Source organism: Hemicordylus capensis, chromosome 2, assembly GCF_027244095.1.
Source record: "Hemicordylus capensis ecotype Gifberg chromosome 2, rHemCap1.1.pri, whole genome shotgun sequence".
Classification (NCBI taxonomy): Eukaryota; Metazoa; Chordata; class Lepidosauria; order Squamata; family Cordylidae; genus Hemicordylus; species Hemicordylus capensis.
This window is the reverse complement of record NC_069658.1, coordinates 68,595,805-68,613,801: the sequence shown is the minus strand read 5'-3', so window position 1 is coordinate 68,613,801 and position 17,997 is coordinate 68,595,805. Positions and strand designations below refer to the sequence as shown.

Genomic DNA, 17,997 nt, shown 5'->3' with positions numbered 1-17,997 from the left:
CTCGCTCTGCCCCACCCACACCGCCTCTCTCGCACGCTCTGTCTCTCTCCCCTCCACGCCTCTCTCGCACGCTCTGTCTCTCCCCCGCGCGCCTGTCTCGCTTGCTCTGTCTCTCCCCCCACCGTGCCTCTCTCGCTCGCTCTGTCTCTCCCCCCACCGTGCCTCTCTCGCTCGCTCTGTCTCTCCCCCCACCGTGCCTCTCTCACTCTGTCTCTCCCCCGCGCGCCTGTCTCGTTCGCGCTGTCTCTCCCCCCACCATGCCTCTCTCGCTCACTCTGTCTCTCCCCCCACCGTGCCTCTCTCGCTCTGTCTCTCCCCACCGTGCCTCTCTTGCTCGCTCTGTCTCTTCCCCCACCGTGCCTCTCTCGCTTGCTCTGTCTCTCCCCCACTGTGCCTCTCTCGCTTGCTCTGTCTCTCCCCCCACAATCGGATCCTAGAATGTAGAAGGGATAGAACACAACAAGCTACAAAACCTAGGAGGACCAGAGCCTGCCACAGAATCATTATGGGTGACAATACGAGGACTGAAAGGAAATGTGTTACTAATGCTCCAGATCAAAACGCTGAGAGTGACCTGGAGTTGGATGAGCAAATGAGAGAGGCATCAAAGAGAGACAGAACTATAATAATGGGTTACTTCAATTACCCTCACAAAGACTGGGCAAATTAACGTGGGTATTGACAGAGAGAACAAATTTCAAGACATGCTAAATGACTGTGCCTTAGAACAATTGGTTATGGAACCAACCAGAGAAAAGGCGACTTTGGACTTAATCCTGAGTGGTGCCCAAGACCTGGTGCGAGATGTCAGAGTTGTAGAACATTGGGGAACAGGGACCATAGTGAGATCCAATTCAGCTTATATGTGAGTGGAGCATTGCTAAGGAAGTCCAATACAGATGCGTTGGACTTCAGAAGAGGAAACTTCTCAAAAAAGAGGGGACTTGGAAAAAGGAAACTGAAAGGGAAAGTCAGAAGGGCAAAATCACTCCATAAAGCATAGAATTTATTTAAAACCACAATAATAGAAGCTCATCTGGAATATATACGAAGAAGAGCTGGTCTTGTGGTAGCAAGCATGACTTGTCCCCTTAGCTAAGCAGGCTCCACCCTGGTTGCATATGAATGGGAGACTTGATGTGAGAGCACTGTAAGATATTCCTCTCAGGGGATGGAGCCGCTCTGGGAAGAGCAGAAGGTTCCAAGTTCCCTCCCTGGCATCTCCAAGATAGGGCGGAGAGAGATTCCTGCCTGCAACCTTGGAGAAGCCGCTGCCAGTCTGTGCAGACAATACTGAACTAGATGGGCCTATGGTCTGACTCAGTATATGGTAGCTTCCTATGTTCCTAAGTAGGAAAGGTACCACTGAGTTCAGGAAGATGACAGTATGGCTAACAAGTAGAGTCAGGGAAGTTATAAAAGGGAAGAAGTTTTCTTTCAGGAAATGGAAGTCCTGCCCAAATGAATAGAAGAGAAAGGAACATACTCTGGCAAAACAAATGCAAGGAGACAAAAAGGGATGCAAAAAGAGAGTTTGAGGGGCATATAGCTAGAAGTGTGAAGGGGAATAACAAAAAATTCTTTAAATATATCAGAAGCAGAAAACCTACCAGGGAGGCGATTGACGCCTTAGATCAGTGTTTCTCAGCCACCAGTCTGTGAGCTGTTGGGTACTGGTCCGTGAGGGTACCAGTTCCTCACACGTGGAGGAGCGGGGGCTGGGATCCACGGAGCCTGGGCGAGCTCTCCAGAGGTCATATCTAGGCAGGCAGCCCTGGTTGCTGGATAACATTAATTTAGCTTCCTTAAATGAACATTATCCAGCAGTGAGGGCTGCCTGGAAATAAGCTCCGCAGAGCTCTCGGTGGTGGCCCCTACCAGCCCAACATTGTTTTGGGGGGCCTGGGGTTGGAGGGGTGACCCCTATACTAACTGCTGGTCCAGGAAACTGCACACGAAGAATTTACCGGTCTGTGACTCCAAAAACGTTGAGAAACACTGCCTTAGATGATGAGGGTATGACTTTTATTATTTTATTATTATTTATTCGATTTCTATAGCACCCTTCCAAAAATGGCTCAGGGCAGTTCACACAGAGAACGAATGAATGAATAAATAAATAAGATGGATCCCTGTCCCCAAAGGGCTCACAATCTAAAAAGAAACATCAGATAGACACCAGTAACAGTCACTGGAGGTACTGTGCTGGGGGTGGATAAGGCCAGTTATTCTCCCCCTGCTAAACAAAGAGAATCACCACATCGAAAAGGTGCCTCTTTGCCAAGTTAGCAGGGAGTTCTTTAAGAGTATCAACAGATATGTGGATAAAGGTGATTCAGTTGATATAGTATACTTGGACTTCCAAAAAGCTTTTACAGAGTTCTCCTCCAAAGACTCTTGAGTAACCTTAGCAGTCATGGGATAAGTGGACAGGTTCAATTATGGATTGGTAACTGGTTGGAGGACAGGAAACGGGGGGTAGGAATAAATGGACATTTCTCTAAATGGAAGGAAGTAAAAAGTGGGGTCACCTTGGGATCTGTCCTGGAACCAGTGCTCTTTAACTTGTTCAAAAATGATCTGGATGTTGGGGTGAACAGTGAAGTGGCCAAATCTTTAGATGACACTAAACTGTTTAGGGTAGTGAAATCCAAAGAAGACTGGGAAGCTCCAAAAGGATCTCTCCTAACTAGGTGAGTGGGCAACAAAATGGCAAATGTCATTTAATTTAAGCAGGTGTATATAATGGGGCAAAAAAACCCAACTTCAGATATACAGTGATGGGGTCTGAGCTGACAGACTGACCAGATCTTGGGGTCGTGTTGGACAGCTCACTGAAAGTGTTGACTCAGTGTGCGGCAGCTGTGAAAAAGGCCAATACCACACTAGGGGTCATTAGGAAGGGGACTGAAAATAAAAACACTAATAATGCCCTTATAAAAATCTATGTTGCGGCCACATTTGGAGTACAGTGTACAGTTCTGGTCACTGTATCTTAAGGAGATTGTAGAACTGGAAAAGATTCAGGAGAGGGCAATCAAGATGATCAGGGGCCTGGAGCACCTTCCTTACGAGGCATAGCTACAGCATCTGGGACTCTTTATTTTAGAAAAGAGGCAACTATGGGGAGACATAATAGAAGTGCATAAAATTATGCATGGAGTAGAGAGAGTGGACAGAGAGAAATCCCCCCCCACTTCTCACATAACACTAGAACAAGGGGCCATCCCATGAAACTGAATGCCAGGAAATTTGGACCAACAAAAGGAAGTACTTTTTCACACAGTGCATAGTTAATCTATGGAATTCTCTGCCATAGATTGTGGTGATGGTCACTAGCTTGGATGTCTTTAAAAGGGGCTTAGACAAATTCATGGAGGACAGGTCTATCCATGGCTACTAGTCTGGTGGTTATAGGCCACCTCAGGAGCAAGATGCCTCTAAAAACCAGTTGCAAGGGAGCAACAGCAAGATCGTGGGCATGCCTTCACCTCTTGCCTGTGGACTTCTCAGAGGCATCTGGTGGGCCACAGTGTGAAACAGGATGCTGGTCTGGATAGGCCTAGGGCCTGATCCAGAAGAACTGTTTTTATGCCCATCCACAAGAAAAATAATTTAATTAGCAACTGGCTTTACCTCTTTTCTGCGCTAGATGCTAAATTTGCAAACCTTTCCCTATAAAGGAAACAGCCCGCTTTTGTGTTAGGAGAGTTAGGTGGGGTTTGTCATCGGAGAGGCTCTTTAACAAAAAATGGTTGCTGAGGTTGCTGCTTCCATAATGTTACTTTTGTGTTAGTTTAGCTTTGTTAGCTGAGACTATGCTGCATGGCTCCTAGGCGCATGCAAACTTCACCGTGGTGCAAGCTTTGTTTTCTGAACTGCAGCTTAAGACCTGAGATCTACTGAGCCTCCTGTCTAACACCAGGCAGGAAGAAAGATACCTTGCTTGTGCATTTTAATCATTTTGCCTTATTTGCCTGTAAAGTGTCCTGCTTTTTATAGATCTATTTAAATAAACTAGATTTTGTTTTAAACTTGATCTCGGCTGGAAACATGTTCTGTTCTGTCTCCCTATGTGCCTGCTTGGCCTACATGCTCTGTAAAAGGATTTTAAAGTTAGTTTTGTCTCATAGGAGACTGGTGACAGCTCTACTGGTGGAATCTTTAACAGGGGAGGTACAGGTAAGACAATACTCTCCCAGTTCACCACACCCATATTCAATTTATTAATGTAAGCTATCCTCAGCAGTAGTGCACTGAAGGGGTGGGGTACACATATTTTAAATAATAATAAATAATCCTGGATTGATTTTTTTCAATGCTTCTCCCAAGATGTTCTCCATATAGAAAATGGAATTCTACATTTGTGCCTGCCATTGCCCTTTTAAAGAGACTGTGTATATAGTGTCACTGACTCTTTAAGAATGTATTCAGGTACTTTATGCATTAGCATGATAAGTCTAATTCATTCCTCAGTCCTGGCCTAATTTGAAGAAAAATAGGCCATGGCAATAACATTATAGGAAACCATGTTGCTATTCACACTATCATCACGCCTATTTCAAATTTTGGCAATGAATATAAGGTGTTGTTCACTTTGAAGTATCCATTTTTATTCTGCTGAAGCAGTTAACTGGATGCAAAATGACTGCCTAAGATTTGTTTGCCAAAGATGAAACCTAGTGAACTTTGTAGAACCACATAAATCTTAAAGAACTTTGTATTATAGAGATTTAGAAAAACTTCCACTTGATTCTATGATTAATTGCCACAATTATCAAAAATTGTCTCGGCCAATTCTGCTCTATTTTATTTTATTTCAAATTAACTGATAGCAGATAGAAGACTGTATTAGGAATGGAGCCTTCAGGGGCTGCATTTTGAATGAACAGTGATACACTGTTTAATTTGATAGAATCATATCCCCCCCCCCATGAATGGAATGTAAAGTGTTGGGGTAGCTAAGCAAAGGCATACGTTTCCATTTGGAGCTAGGGATTTGCACAGACTGGTCCGGAGTCCATTCTAAGGGCCTCTGGACTGATCTGGACCTGGGGCCAGTTCAGTGGTTCAGTGCTGAGGGGGTGGATCTTTAAGGGCGGGGAAGGGTGTACTTACCCCTTCCGCCGCTTTCCCCCCTCCAGCCCTCCCCACTTTGTAAGCATTCGGGGCAGCAGGTGTTACAGTCCAGGCCTGATTTATATACTAAATATGCTCATTAGCTAGTATACAAAATTAGGTCTGGCTCATAGTGTCACCAAGTGACCAAGTTCTTTTATATAGTGACCATGTATGATCTGGGCGCATGGAAGAAAGGAGATCAAACCAATCCTCAAAGATTCAATGGGCTTTATTGAGTATAAAAGACTAACAACATAATCTAGCAAAGCAGAAAGCAGAACACTCTATCAATATCAGCAACAGTATTTAAACAGAACATCCTTACCACAACCAGTGTTCCTAACTACCATATGTGTGTGCAATTAAATCTTCCTACAGCCTAATACAATTCAAATACAGGCAGAAAAAAAAGGGGGGGGAGGAAGGCTGGGGGCTGACATGGTTTGGGGAGATTAGTAGAGGAAAAGGGGGGGGGGAGAAGGGAGCTGGGAAAGGGGAAGGGATGAGGGGATTCCAGGCTTGTAGGAGCAGCATATTTACCCAGGATCAGAGACTTGAGAGCAGTGAATCTCTTCAGCTGAAGGAGTGAGGCGCTTGGCTGGAGACAGGAGCTTTTGCAGTTGCTTCAGATCATGGCTGAGAGCCAGAGCACCATGGCTGGGGAGTCTTGACCTCTCATTGTGCAGTAGAAGTCACAGACAGCTCCAGTCCATGAACAGAGTTCCTGCTTTGCCCCGCGGCTTAGCAGCCAGCTCTGGGATCCTCGTGAGCAAGATTGCCTGTAGGCATAAGTCTGCTAAACTCTCTGTCCAGTAGCCTCTTTCTTATAGTGTATTTTCCTTTGATCTACATAGAATTCTCATCTTTTCCTGGGTCCCAAAAAGGTGACAACTCGCTGCTACCTTCTGGACAATGTCTTTTTTAATTATTCAGGATATTGGCCAGTCCAGAGAGATCTCAATCTCATCTTCTGAAAACTGTGCACTCAGAAGGGAGGGGGAACATTGCCCAAAGCAAATCTGCATCTGAGAGCTGCAAATTGCATCTTCCCCCAAAAGGTGTTAAAAGTCAGGAGTTAGTGAGAAAATTTAGTTCTATTGGTGAGAGACAGCCATTACATTATTTCTTGTGTACCTCTATATAGTGTGTAATTATACAGGTGTGAGACATTCAATACATTTGGCTGGCGCAGAAGCATCAGTGAGGTAAGAATTAAAGTCTACAGACGGATCTCTGAATGCATCTACCTATGTTAAATCTCTATAGAGAGCAATTGACAAGGATTAACACTGGCTTCTTGCAACAGGAAGTGGGGTGGGGGGAATCAGCCCCTGGCTTCTTTTCCACAGACATTGTGAGTCACCTTTTTAGCATATGAGTAGCTCCGGCCAAGCCTTTGTGCTTACCCATTTTACAAAACAATGCTGGATTGCCTCCTGCTCCACAGAGCAGTTTGAGATCTAGTATGCCTGTTCAACTTGAGTTCAGGAGTTAATTCATTTCTTAATATAAAATGAAATCAGACACAGGCCTATATTTCACATACTTCTGAGTTGGTACCTCTGGTTCTGATATGTTATAGACCGTCCATAACACAGGGTACCTTCCTGCCGCCCCTACCCCCACATGGAGGTGGCATGTACAACGTGTGCATGCGCAGTGATGCTTTTGAAGACTTTTGACAAGGAACAGGAGTAGGGGCGGCAGGAAGGTACCCTGCCGCCCCAAATGCTTACAAAGCGGGGAGTGCTGGAGGTGGGAAAGCGGCGGGAGGGGTAAGTACACCCTCCCCTGCCCTTAAAGAGCTCCCCTCCCCAGTGCTGGACTGGTTCCACGCACACCACTATTTGGAGCACAGGCCCAGCTTACACTGACTAACATGACCCACAATGTAACGTGAGTGGTTCTAAATCAACTGTGGATGTCTAAAACAAATGCCCATGTTGCTGTTTGTTGGGACTGTTCTACGGCTACTTACCATTGTGTGATCACACATTGTGATGTGGCTTGCATTATTCCTAATGCAAGTTACATCTCAATGTGTAATCACACCAAGTAAGTCGTAGCTGTGTTATGCAGCATTGTGGGTGGGTGTTTTAGAATGCAGTCTGGTCCACACAGTAAGTATTCCTAGATTTTATGGCTGGTACAGGAACTTCTCACCACGGGGAGGCCATTAGCATCCCTATGGCAAGTAGAACATATGTTCTAGTCTTCAGACCCTGCTCCACCTTCCAACTTCTTGTATGGGAAAGGAGTTGGATTCCAGTTCTTGCAGGACTGACACAGTGAAGCTATTCATATGCATATGCAAAACCGGGCTAAGGAAGCCCAGACCGGTTTTGGGCCCGATCCCGGAGGTGCTGCAGCAGCAAGCCCGCCTACAGAGCTACCCTCCAAAACAAGGTTAGGAGAGTGAGTGCGCTCCTAACCCCGTTGCTTTGATTGTCTGCCAGGGCTGGCCATCTGGAGGGCTCTCATTTGGCTATGGGGAGGGGAGGGGAGGTGGGATCCCCATAATGCACCGCACACTTGCGTGGTGCATTATGGGAGCTCATGGGGGGTGGGGCGACACGGGGTGATGCGTCCGGCACCCCGACCCTCAGAGTAATAGTCTGGGTGGATGATCCGCCCACCCCAAGGGAAGAATCAGATCTTCTGTGGGGAGGAAATCTTTTTAAGGCTCTCTCCCTGCTAGCCCTCTTGCCCTTTCTCACTGCTCATGAGAAAGCATCCTGTTTTACAGTTTAGGAACACAGGAAGCTGCCATATACTGACCAGCTCTCCCCTCCCAGTTTCTTTCTGGTAGGGGAGCTGAGTCCAGGAGGGGTTCAGTTGTATGACAAGCAGAAATTCAACATCCTGGTGAACATTGCACCTGTTGAATTTTTACATGTTTTCCATTGTGCAGGGGAAACCGGGTGATTTTTTATTGTTTCCCCTTTCCTCTGCAGCCACCTCTGTCTCCTGAAATGATGTCCCTGAGGACCAAGATAGTTTAGGAAGGCAAAGACAAGCTGCAGAGAGAAAGAGAGATCACCGAAAATCACCCCATCCCCCTTGCGCAATGCAGAACCTTGCATGTCAGTGGAGTGTTGGTCTGGATGTTGGCCACTGTATATATTGCATATGTTTTTTAAAAAGAATATTTATTATTATTGTTATTGTTATTATTATTAATTCAATTTCTATACCGCCCTTCCAAAAATGGCTCAGGGCGGTTTACACAGAGAAATAATAAATAAATAAGATGATAAATAAATAAGAATACACATGCATAGGCTCCGGGTACATCTCGCACAATGTTTACTGCTTATCTTTGCAGTAATATATTGTAATGTAACCACATTGCTGTAAAGTGGTTATACTTGCAAATAGGAAATCACTGACTTTTCCTCAGCTGAGCTAAAGTCTGAAACTGACTTCCACCTTGTGGTGAAGGTAGAGAGTGCAAGCAACAAAACCAAACTGTTTTGACCTCAATGTTATGTTCAGTTAATCAGAAGATTATTTATAAATAAACTCCATACTTTCTACCCAAATAGCATCCTTAGAGCAGCTTGCAATCATTTTAAATTTATTAATTATTATTATTATTATTATTATTATTATTATTATTATTTCGATTTCTATACCCCCCTTCCAAAAATGGCTCAGGGCGGTTTACACAGAGAAATAATAAATAAATATGATGGATCCCTGTCCCCAAAGGGCTCTCAATCTTAAAAGAAACATAAGATACACACCAGCAACAGTCACTGGAGATACTGTGCTGGGGGTGGATAGGGCCAGTTACTCCCCCCCCCGCTAAATAAAGAGAATCACCATGTTAAAAGTTAGCAGGGGTTAACACAACAAAACAATTTCAAAACGATCAGTTTAACATGGAAACATGAATGGCCCTTTAATGGTGGTGAAAATTTCAATATTTTTTCAGAAACTGCAGTTCTATCAGTGGTGGCTCTTACCTGAGGGCAGGGTAGGTGGCGCCCACCTGAAAATATTTGTCAGCCATTTTACCTCCTTCATCTTTTGTAGCCATTTCACTGTCTGCCTCTCTAGCTGTGCCTCTTCCCTGCCTGAAGCCTGGCCCCAGTGTGTATATAGGGTGGGCGCCACCTACCCTGTGATTTGGGTGATTTGGCTTGAGGTGTCATTAATATGCAGATGGCACTCAGTTGTATCTCTCTTTTTCATCAGACGCAGGTGAAGCGGTGACTGTCCTGAATCGACGCTTGGATGCAGTAATGGACTGGATGAGGGTGAATAAGCTGAGACTCAATCCAAACAAGACAGAAGTACTGTTGGTCGGTGGTTCCTCTGCCCTGGTGAATGATGTCCAGCCTGTTCTAGATGGGGTTGCACTCCCCGTGAAGGGCCAGGTTTGCAGTTTGGGGGTCTCATTGATCCAGCACTGTCAGTAGAGGCTCAAGTGGCTTCTGTGGCTTGGAGCTCCATTTATCAGCTTCGGCTGATAGACCAACTGTGACCTTACCTGGACAGAGATAGTCTGGCCAGAGTTACTCATGCTCTGGTAACCTCTAGCTTAGATTACTGCAATGCATTGTACATGGGGCTGCCTTTGGAAATGGTCCAGAAACTGCAGCTGGTACAAAATAGGGCTGCAAGGTTATTTATTTATTTATCTATCTATCAATTTGTACACTGCCCCAAACTTTCATCTCTGGGTGGTTAACAATAACATAAAAACAAGTTCAAAACATACAAAAAAGAAAGTCGGGGGAGAAAGGGGAAATTAACAGTTTAGACAATTAAAATAAAAAACAGATTAAAACCTACAAATTTAAAACGCTGAAAAAGCTTGGATGAAGAGGTGGGTTTTCAAATGCCTTTTTAAAATGGTCAGAGATGGGGAAGACCGTATTTCAGTTGGGAGTGCATTCCACAATCTCGGGGCAGCAACTGAGAAGGCCCGTCCCCATGGCCACCAGGTGAGCTGGTGGACACTGGAGACAGATCTCTCCAGATTACTTCAGTGGGGTCTTATTAACTGGGACTGGAAGTTTTGCATACTGCTTTGTCAGTGGCACTGGCTTCCAGTCAATTTCCAGGCCCCGTTTTAACCTTTAACGCTCTAAATGGCTTGGGTTACCTGAGAGAATGCCTTGCCCCATATGTCCCTATGCCTTAAGATCTTCTTTGAAGGCCCTCTGGGTGTTCCTGCTAAATGAGGTGAGGTGGGTGGCTGCCAGAGAGAGGAATTTTTCAGTGGTTGCACCCCGTTTATGGAATAGTCTCCCCAGTGAGGTTCACCTGGCTTTGTCACTCTGATCTTTTAGATGCCAGGTAAAAACCTTTTTGTTCACCCAGGCCTTTTAAATTTGGCTTTTCAGATTTGATCTTATTTTTTAATTAATTTTAAAGTGAGTTCTCAAGCTGTTTTGTATTGTATTTTGTATTTTCTCTTTTTTGTCCGTTATGACTTAGTGTGTTATGTGTTTTTATTGTTCCTCCTTCTTAGCACCTAATGCACCCTGAGCGCCTCATGATTATATGTAGCAGCATATTGAGCAAACTTTTTGATCTCCTTTTCTATTAATTCATCCAGAGTTTGATTCTCCAAGTTATCCAACCAGCAAGGCCAATTTCTGTTGCAAGGTCAATAGTTCCTCCATCTATTTGGGTTTCAGGTATGGCCACTCTGTGGTCCAAGGACCAGTTCAAAACAGGACTTGAGGGAAGGGCATAGCCTATGCTTCACTTGACCTTTTGTTGGAGGAAGAAAATGATGAAATTTTAGCTTGTCTTTTCCTTCTTGGGGGCAAGACACTTGTAAGGGGAGGGGAGATCTCCAAATTCCTAGCACTCTGTCTAGTAAGAACCATTATTTGCATCAAACAATAGCTAAAACAAGCGGATATAAAGCCACCACAGCTGCACAGGCTTCCCAATCTTCCTTCCTTACCTGCAGCCAGGAATGATTCTGACAATCTTTGAAGCGCATTGTGCCTCCTGAAACGAAGTCCCTGAAGAGTAAGCTTCAGGAGAGTGAGTGACAAATCCCCCTTTCGCCTTGTGCAATAGCACTGTATTCACCTGGATGTCAGGCACTGCTGCACTAGTGCAGTGCTGATCTGATGCCAACCAGACATCGCAATTAGAATTCGTAGTTCATTGATTGATGCTGAAGTTAATGATTAAGTTAATGTTGAATGCTGGAATAATGTTTATTGTTTGTGTTGTTGTTTTTTGTTTCGGTCATTGGCTGTAAATAAAGTATCTATCTATCTTCCAATACTATGATTTCAACCAGCATTCTAGGCAGCTGTTGTGCAGGTTTTTGGAATCTGTATCACCACCTAATTCAAAAGTTCAGCAGGACTTAAATTGGGGGTGGCTTATAAATGGCTTTTGCAGTGCTGGAGTAAGGTGGCAAATTAATGGTATTCATGGATCATGGACAAGAGCAGCTGCAGTATGAAATAAATTATATTAAAATTTACAGTTATCTGTCCAAGTTTAGGCTCAGTTTAGATTATATCATTGACACTGACATCATGACACAATGATTGCATCACTGACAGTCTGGATTGTATCAATCACTATTTTTCTCCAATAATTAAAGAGGCGGGGGGTGGAGTAGCATATGCTACAGTATTTCGTTGTAATCAGCAACTAGTTTAGAAACTTTAATGTTGAAATATCATGGACATAATTGTTTTGCATGTTAAACTTTGGCTTTTCATAAACATAGGGTGGTTGAGAGGGTTTTAAGGGACAAGACCTTTTACAATAAAAGAATAAAAAAGATGCAAGCAATCTTAAAAACATAAGCTTCAGCTTTCTCCAGATAAACATGGGAAATTTCCCAATTAAAAGGGCAGAAAAAATCCAAACATATTTTAGTGGGAGTGAAAACAAGCACTAAATGGGAGCTAGGTGGAAAATGCTTTTTCAAGTTCCTTGTTTCATTTAACTTAGTACATGAATGGTTATGCCAATGAGGGAAACATCTAAAATGCTCACCCGCACCTGTCTGTCTGGCAGAGAGAACGAATGTCAGAACCTATCAGCAAGAAGTGACTCAAGAAGACCAGAAGCATGAGCTACTTCATATAAAACCCCCTTTCTGATTAAGTTTAGGGAAAAGTGTACCCTGTTATGTGTGAAGGTTGCATTTGTTGACTGACATCCCCCACAATGCTATGACAACAGAAGCAGCCCAGGAGGAATGCAAGGAGGCTGGAAACTAGCTGTGCCTCTTCGACAGCCCAGCAGTAGTGGAGAATGATTTTCATTGCTCTCTTCTCCCTTATAAAGGACTATTTGCTTTCAGGAATGTGTCTCTGATGGTAAAACAACCCTGTTTATTTTACTATTTGTATATGTATCGGGAAACCACCACTGGCAGTGGGTTCCTAAGATAGTATACATACCTGTTCTGTTTTCACATAACTGTATAGGTGCGTACACTTTCTTTGCCCCATATTCATGTAAAGGGGCAGGGAACCATGTAAGGAAAAAACCTTGATGTGTTACATATCCCTTAGTATCCATATCAAGGTCTATTTCTACAGAATTTTCATTTGGGAATATTTCATAAACATGACACCCCTTACTTATATTACCACCATGCTGACATTTCTTTTGACAAGACCTTAGACTTCTACTATTGTATAGATCATACTATGATATATAATTATCAGCTGCAGGCTTGCTTAACAAAAACTGTTCTTCAGTAGTATCTCTCTGCTGAGTTGTTCTCCAGCAGTCAATGTATTTTACACACACTCTCTCATGTGCGTGCGCACACACACAAACACTCACTCTTTGCTTGCTTTATTTTTGGCACTTATACTCCGCTTTTCAGACAAATCTTCCAAAAATTTAGCTTTTCAAGCTAATTTAAAAATTAAATTTTTAGAACTTTAGAGCAAATTTAAAATTTTAACCCATCACAAAAGTGTTTCTTTTTTAATCAATCTTTATGATATGTGCTTTTTGCTGTATAGTACTGAAAACCTCTCCCTTCTGAGATGGATGTGATGGTGTGACCTAGGATTTGCCCAAATCAGGTGGTGACTGAAGCAGATGAGGAACCAATGGAAGCGCTGCTCAGCTGCCATCCATGATTAACTGGGTTTGACTAATGAGTGGGAAGATCCAGGAAGGGGCCAAACCCAACTGGGCTGTTATTCCTTGTGTGTCACTGCATCTGGGGGCCAGTGAGCACTGCACAACCAAAGCGACATCCATCATATCTATTAAGACAATGTGTGCAACGCACTGGGCTGCAGTGTGTCATTGTTCATCACCTGCAAGGCATGGGGAAAGGCAACCAGCTGACTGGAGAAGATCACTTCTGCTCTCTGTGCATTTGTCAGATTTATTGGTTGGTCCATGAAGAATGAACCCAAACCCAGGCAGGGTGAAGGGAACCATTACTAGGAGCCTCCTATAAATAATCATATATGCAGTTAAAGCATCCCCAGTCTGTGAGTCTTCCTGTTGCTGCATTAATCCCATCCACTTCCCCGGGGCCTTTTGACATGAAGATACCTCTTTGGTGGGAGGACAAAAGTAAATAAGGCGTGTAAAGAATTACCTAATTTTAGAGAGCAAGTAAAGCATACAGGAAGTGTATTCTCAACTCTCTTTTATTTAAGAGCACATCAAAAATTTATGCCAAAGCTTTGGTTTACTGGAATGATATGCACACAGATTCTAACATTTTCTTATAGAAAAATGGTAAAATGACATACATTCAGAGGTAAACAAGACAAACATTGTCCATATTACAAATTTACATTATATAAAATGAAATGTTTACAATGAGAAGTTGCAAACTTATTATATATTTGGTATTTTAAACAGTACTTAAGAATGTCTCATGTGACTTACTGAAATATGCACAGCAATGTCATGGCAAGTTTAAGAAGCAAATACACCTTTCATGGAGCATTGCTAGATGACAATAAGAGCCTGTATTCTTAACAACTTTATTTAAAGCTAGGTGCCCTGCCATTTAACAGGAAAATATTGCTGTTAATGAGAGTCATTTATTTATATTAGTTTCTGCATTTATCAGAAATTTGAGAGTAGGCATTCAATTATTCATCAGTCCACAAGAGAAGTCATAGGACAACTGATGACTTAGATGCTGACTGACGTACCTGAATATTTTAAAGGCATAATTCAAACTGCTAAAGATGTTGATGGCACTAATACAATCTTCAGCTGTCTTTAACTGCTATCTGCTAACAGTAAAAATTAAAAGGACAATGATGGTAACAAGTGGATGGGTTTATGTCCTAGTCTTCAGTCAATTTGAAACAGTAATTACGTAGCTTTCATAATGCTGCAACTTCCTTTATCACAAAAAATTGACAAACAATATCATCTATAGATATACAAGTTACTAGCATGTAATATTAACAGACCAGCTGTTTCTGCTTTTCCTTATAAAGCTCCATTATCCACATGTGGACTGCTCTTTAAGCAGTGTTCTGCAGAAACCTCTGAAGGAAGTAATCTTTTCAACAAAACAGAAGAATATTAAGAATGTAAACATGAGATGCCTTTACTTTAGGACAAGAATCCGTATCTTAAAGCACAGATATTAACAATCAAATTATATTTGAATGTCAAAGGTCTAATGTAAACATATAAAAGAACATGGAAATTCAAGGATATACCATCCCTAATTCACCCCAGCTTGTCTACATTTAAACGGGGCGGGGGGGGGGAGAGGGAATTATGTTGAATAGCAAAATAATATTTTCTTTAGAAATATATTTCAATAAGAAATGCTCCCAGGCCATATTTCAGTATGCCAAGTGCCAGTTTAGAATGATATATTAATAATTACCTCATAACTCATGAATACCCAAACTTTGGACAATAGACCTTTAGCCGCATTACTGTTACCACAGCTGCTATAAATGTGACTCTCTATAGCCGCCTCAAAGCAATGGGGAGGAGGTGACTTGCAGGAGCCATTTCTTAACTGTGAGAGACAGGAGACAAGAATTCTTTAGGCTCTGAAAAAGGTTCAGATCCAGCACCTGGCTCCACCTGGTGTTAGCATGACTGCATGAACAGGGGTCAAGAACAAAGTCTTGCTCCTATCACAGATGCTGTGGAGGGAGAAAATAATTGATATGGAGTGAGTCCCTTAAAACTTGGTGAAATGGCCATCAATCAAGTCATTCAGAAATGGAAGTAAAAAATTTCTGTGAAATTATTGGCTCTTGTGCTGCAGGATTATATTTTCATATCTTTATGTTCCCTACTTCAGTTGCTATTAGTTGCCCTGAGTCTTGTCAGGTTGCAAGGAAGGTAAACGTTATTCTGACTATTTCATATTACTGTTTTATACTGCGAGTCAATCTCCAATGTGGGCTCTCTCTGAACTTAAACTTAGCTTAACTCATAACACCTTCTAATTGGTATCTAAATTATTAGATGATAACTTAGATGCCTCAATAGAAATCTACCAATTATGTTTTGAGTAAGGATATCTACAGTAAGTGATGGGGAGGGCTGGATTTTCCGAGTTTGAGGGTTTAAATGCTTCCCACCTTTCATCCAGATTAAAAAAATGAATTGACATCAAAGGGGAAGCTGGCCATTCAGAAGGCATCTGTTAACAAGAGTCATGTTACTGTGGTTTCATGATAAAAAAGATTTTCTTCCTTTTACTGGCCTTTTTAAATGTCTGCTACAGGCCAGAAAGGAAGGTGTGGCTTTTTGAAATCCTTATTTGCTTCCTGTCTACTTCCAAGCTGCTCCTGCAATGCAAACCAATAAGTTAGGCTGTTTTGGTGTTGCGTTTTATGCATACTTAGGACAACAAAGATGAAAAATGTTTTGTGCAGTTTGTTAATGAGGAACAGTTCCTTAAAATGATGGGTGTAAACTTTGCTTTTGATATTTTAGAAACAAAGAAATAAATTTTAACCTATATATATATATACACAATATATGCACTACAGCAATCATTTTATGTAAAGGTAAACATATTGCTACAGACAGACATAAATAGCCTTTGAAAAACTTTTTTCTACACAGCAATGTGCACTGCAAAGGATGGTTAACAGCAGGCCCTTCCAGTTTTGCCTGAAGTGCTTCACTTCTTCTAAGAGAGTTTAATCCCCAGTAATACATGTTACCCATGCCTTTTTATGATGCTGTCAAATATCAGGATGTGGAAGTACCTGCAGACAAAGAAAACAAAAATTATTTTTAATTTCAGGGGAGAAATAGAAACACACACTTATCCCACTGAAATCACGAGAAAAACAGGTTGCCCACCTGTAACAGATGATCTGGTAGTGATTCCATGACATTCATAAAAATGGGTTCTGCGCCTGCGCAGACCAACTTCGGGTAGCCATCGTTAGCTCCTCGCAACGCCTTCAACCGCCCCTGCACGAGTGTGCAGTACCTCATATCGGCGGTTAGGCGTCTCTGTCTTCAGTTTCTGGATGACTGACACAACTATTATTCCAACCATGTCGATCCATGCAGCCTACAGCAGGGCCGGATGGGCGGGTTTTATGAATGTCGTGGAATCACTACCAGATCATCTGTTACAGGTGAGCAACCTGTTTATCTGGATAGTGATTCCAATGACACTCATAAAAATGGGTGAGTAACGAGCTGCCTACTCTGGAGGTGTGGGCTGCATGCTGCTGTAACACCCTCTTCAAGACTTCTCTGCCAAATGTTGCCTCCGCCGCCGAGCGTAGGTCTAAGGCATAATGCTTTACAAAGGTGTGATCTGAAGCCCAGGACGCAGCTGAACAGATGTCCGTCATTTGGAGGCCAGCCAACTGGGCTGCCAAAGTTGAATAGGCCCGTGTCGAGTGCGCCCTGAGATACTCTGGAGCCGTCTTTCCTTGACAACTATAAGCCAGTTTAATTGCCTCTACTAGCCAGGCGGACAACTTCTGTCTAGAGGGCTGTGAGCCTCTGTTGGTGCCCTTGATCGCCAGAAAAAGGTGGCAAGTCTTCCTGAAAGGCTGTGTCCTCTTTAAGTAGAAAAGGAGAGCTCTCCTTACATCCAAGGTATGCATCTAACTCCAACAACGGGTTTCTGAAGACAGTCGGCAGAGCAATGTCACAGTTAACATGGAAGTTCGTCACAATCTTGGGCTGGAAATCTGGGTCAAAGCGCATCACCACCTTCTCAGGATGGATTATAGTGTCTATCCGAAGAGCTTGCAACTCACTCACCCGCTTTGCGGAGGTGATGGCAATTAAAAATAGAGTCTTTAAAGTTACTAACTTCAAGGTTGTTGTCGCCATTGGCTCAAATGGCGTTTGAGTCATTGTGGACAGAACCAGGGACAAACTCCACTTCTCAATCGGAGGCCTAAAGGGGAGATACAAATTATTAATCCCCTTCAAGAAATCCTTTGACTGAGGATGAGTGAATAGCGACTTTCCATCCCATCCCTGATGGCGAGAAGAGAGAGCCGCCATGTGCACTTTAATAGAAACATTCGCCAAGCCCTGAGACTTTAAGGATGTAAGGTACAGAAGGACCTCCCACAAAGTGGCCTCCCGTGGCCGAAACCCCTCGTCCTCCACATTCGCCACGAATCTCTTCCACTTTGCTGTATAATTCCTTCTCGTTGATTCTTTTCTGTTGTTTAGTAGAATGTGCCTCAAAAGCCTACTCTCCATGCAGTGAGCTTCAGAGTGGATAGACTCAGATGCAATAGGTCTCCCCCTGCTTGAATTATCTGATCCGGCCTCTGTGGTAGTCTCTCGTAGTGGACACCCGCCAGACTTTTCAATCTCAGAAACCACGGCTGTCGTGGCCACCAAGGCGCAATGACTATTGCCCTGGTTCCGTCCTGAAGCAATTTGGCCACTACTCTGTTCAGGAGTGGGTATGGTGGGTACAAG

At 43.1% G+C, this 17,997-nt stretch overlaps 1 protein-coding gene across 39 annotated transcripts in view; it reads right to left on the bottom strand.

Annotated features, from left to right (window-relative positions):
• Nucleotides 1-13,721: 13,721 nt before the first annotated feature.
• The window catches only part of PPIP5K2 (diphosphoinositol pentakisphosphate kinase 2), a 152,545-nt gene continuing 148,269 nt past the window's right edge, over nt 13,722-17,997 (bottom strand). For all 39 annotated transcript variants that reach the window (XM_053300886.1, XM_053300890.1, XM_053300892.1 and 36 more), the window contains one exon: nt 13,722-16,298. In XM_053300886.1, coding sequence (XP_053156861.1) covers nt 16,282-16,298 — 17 coding nt within the window. In that variant the 3' untranslated portion in view covers nt 13,722-16,281. The remainder of the gene's footprint in view (nt 16,299-17,997) is intronic.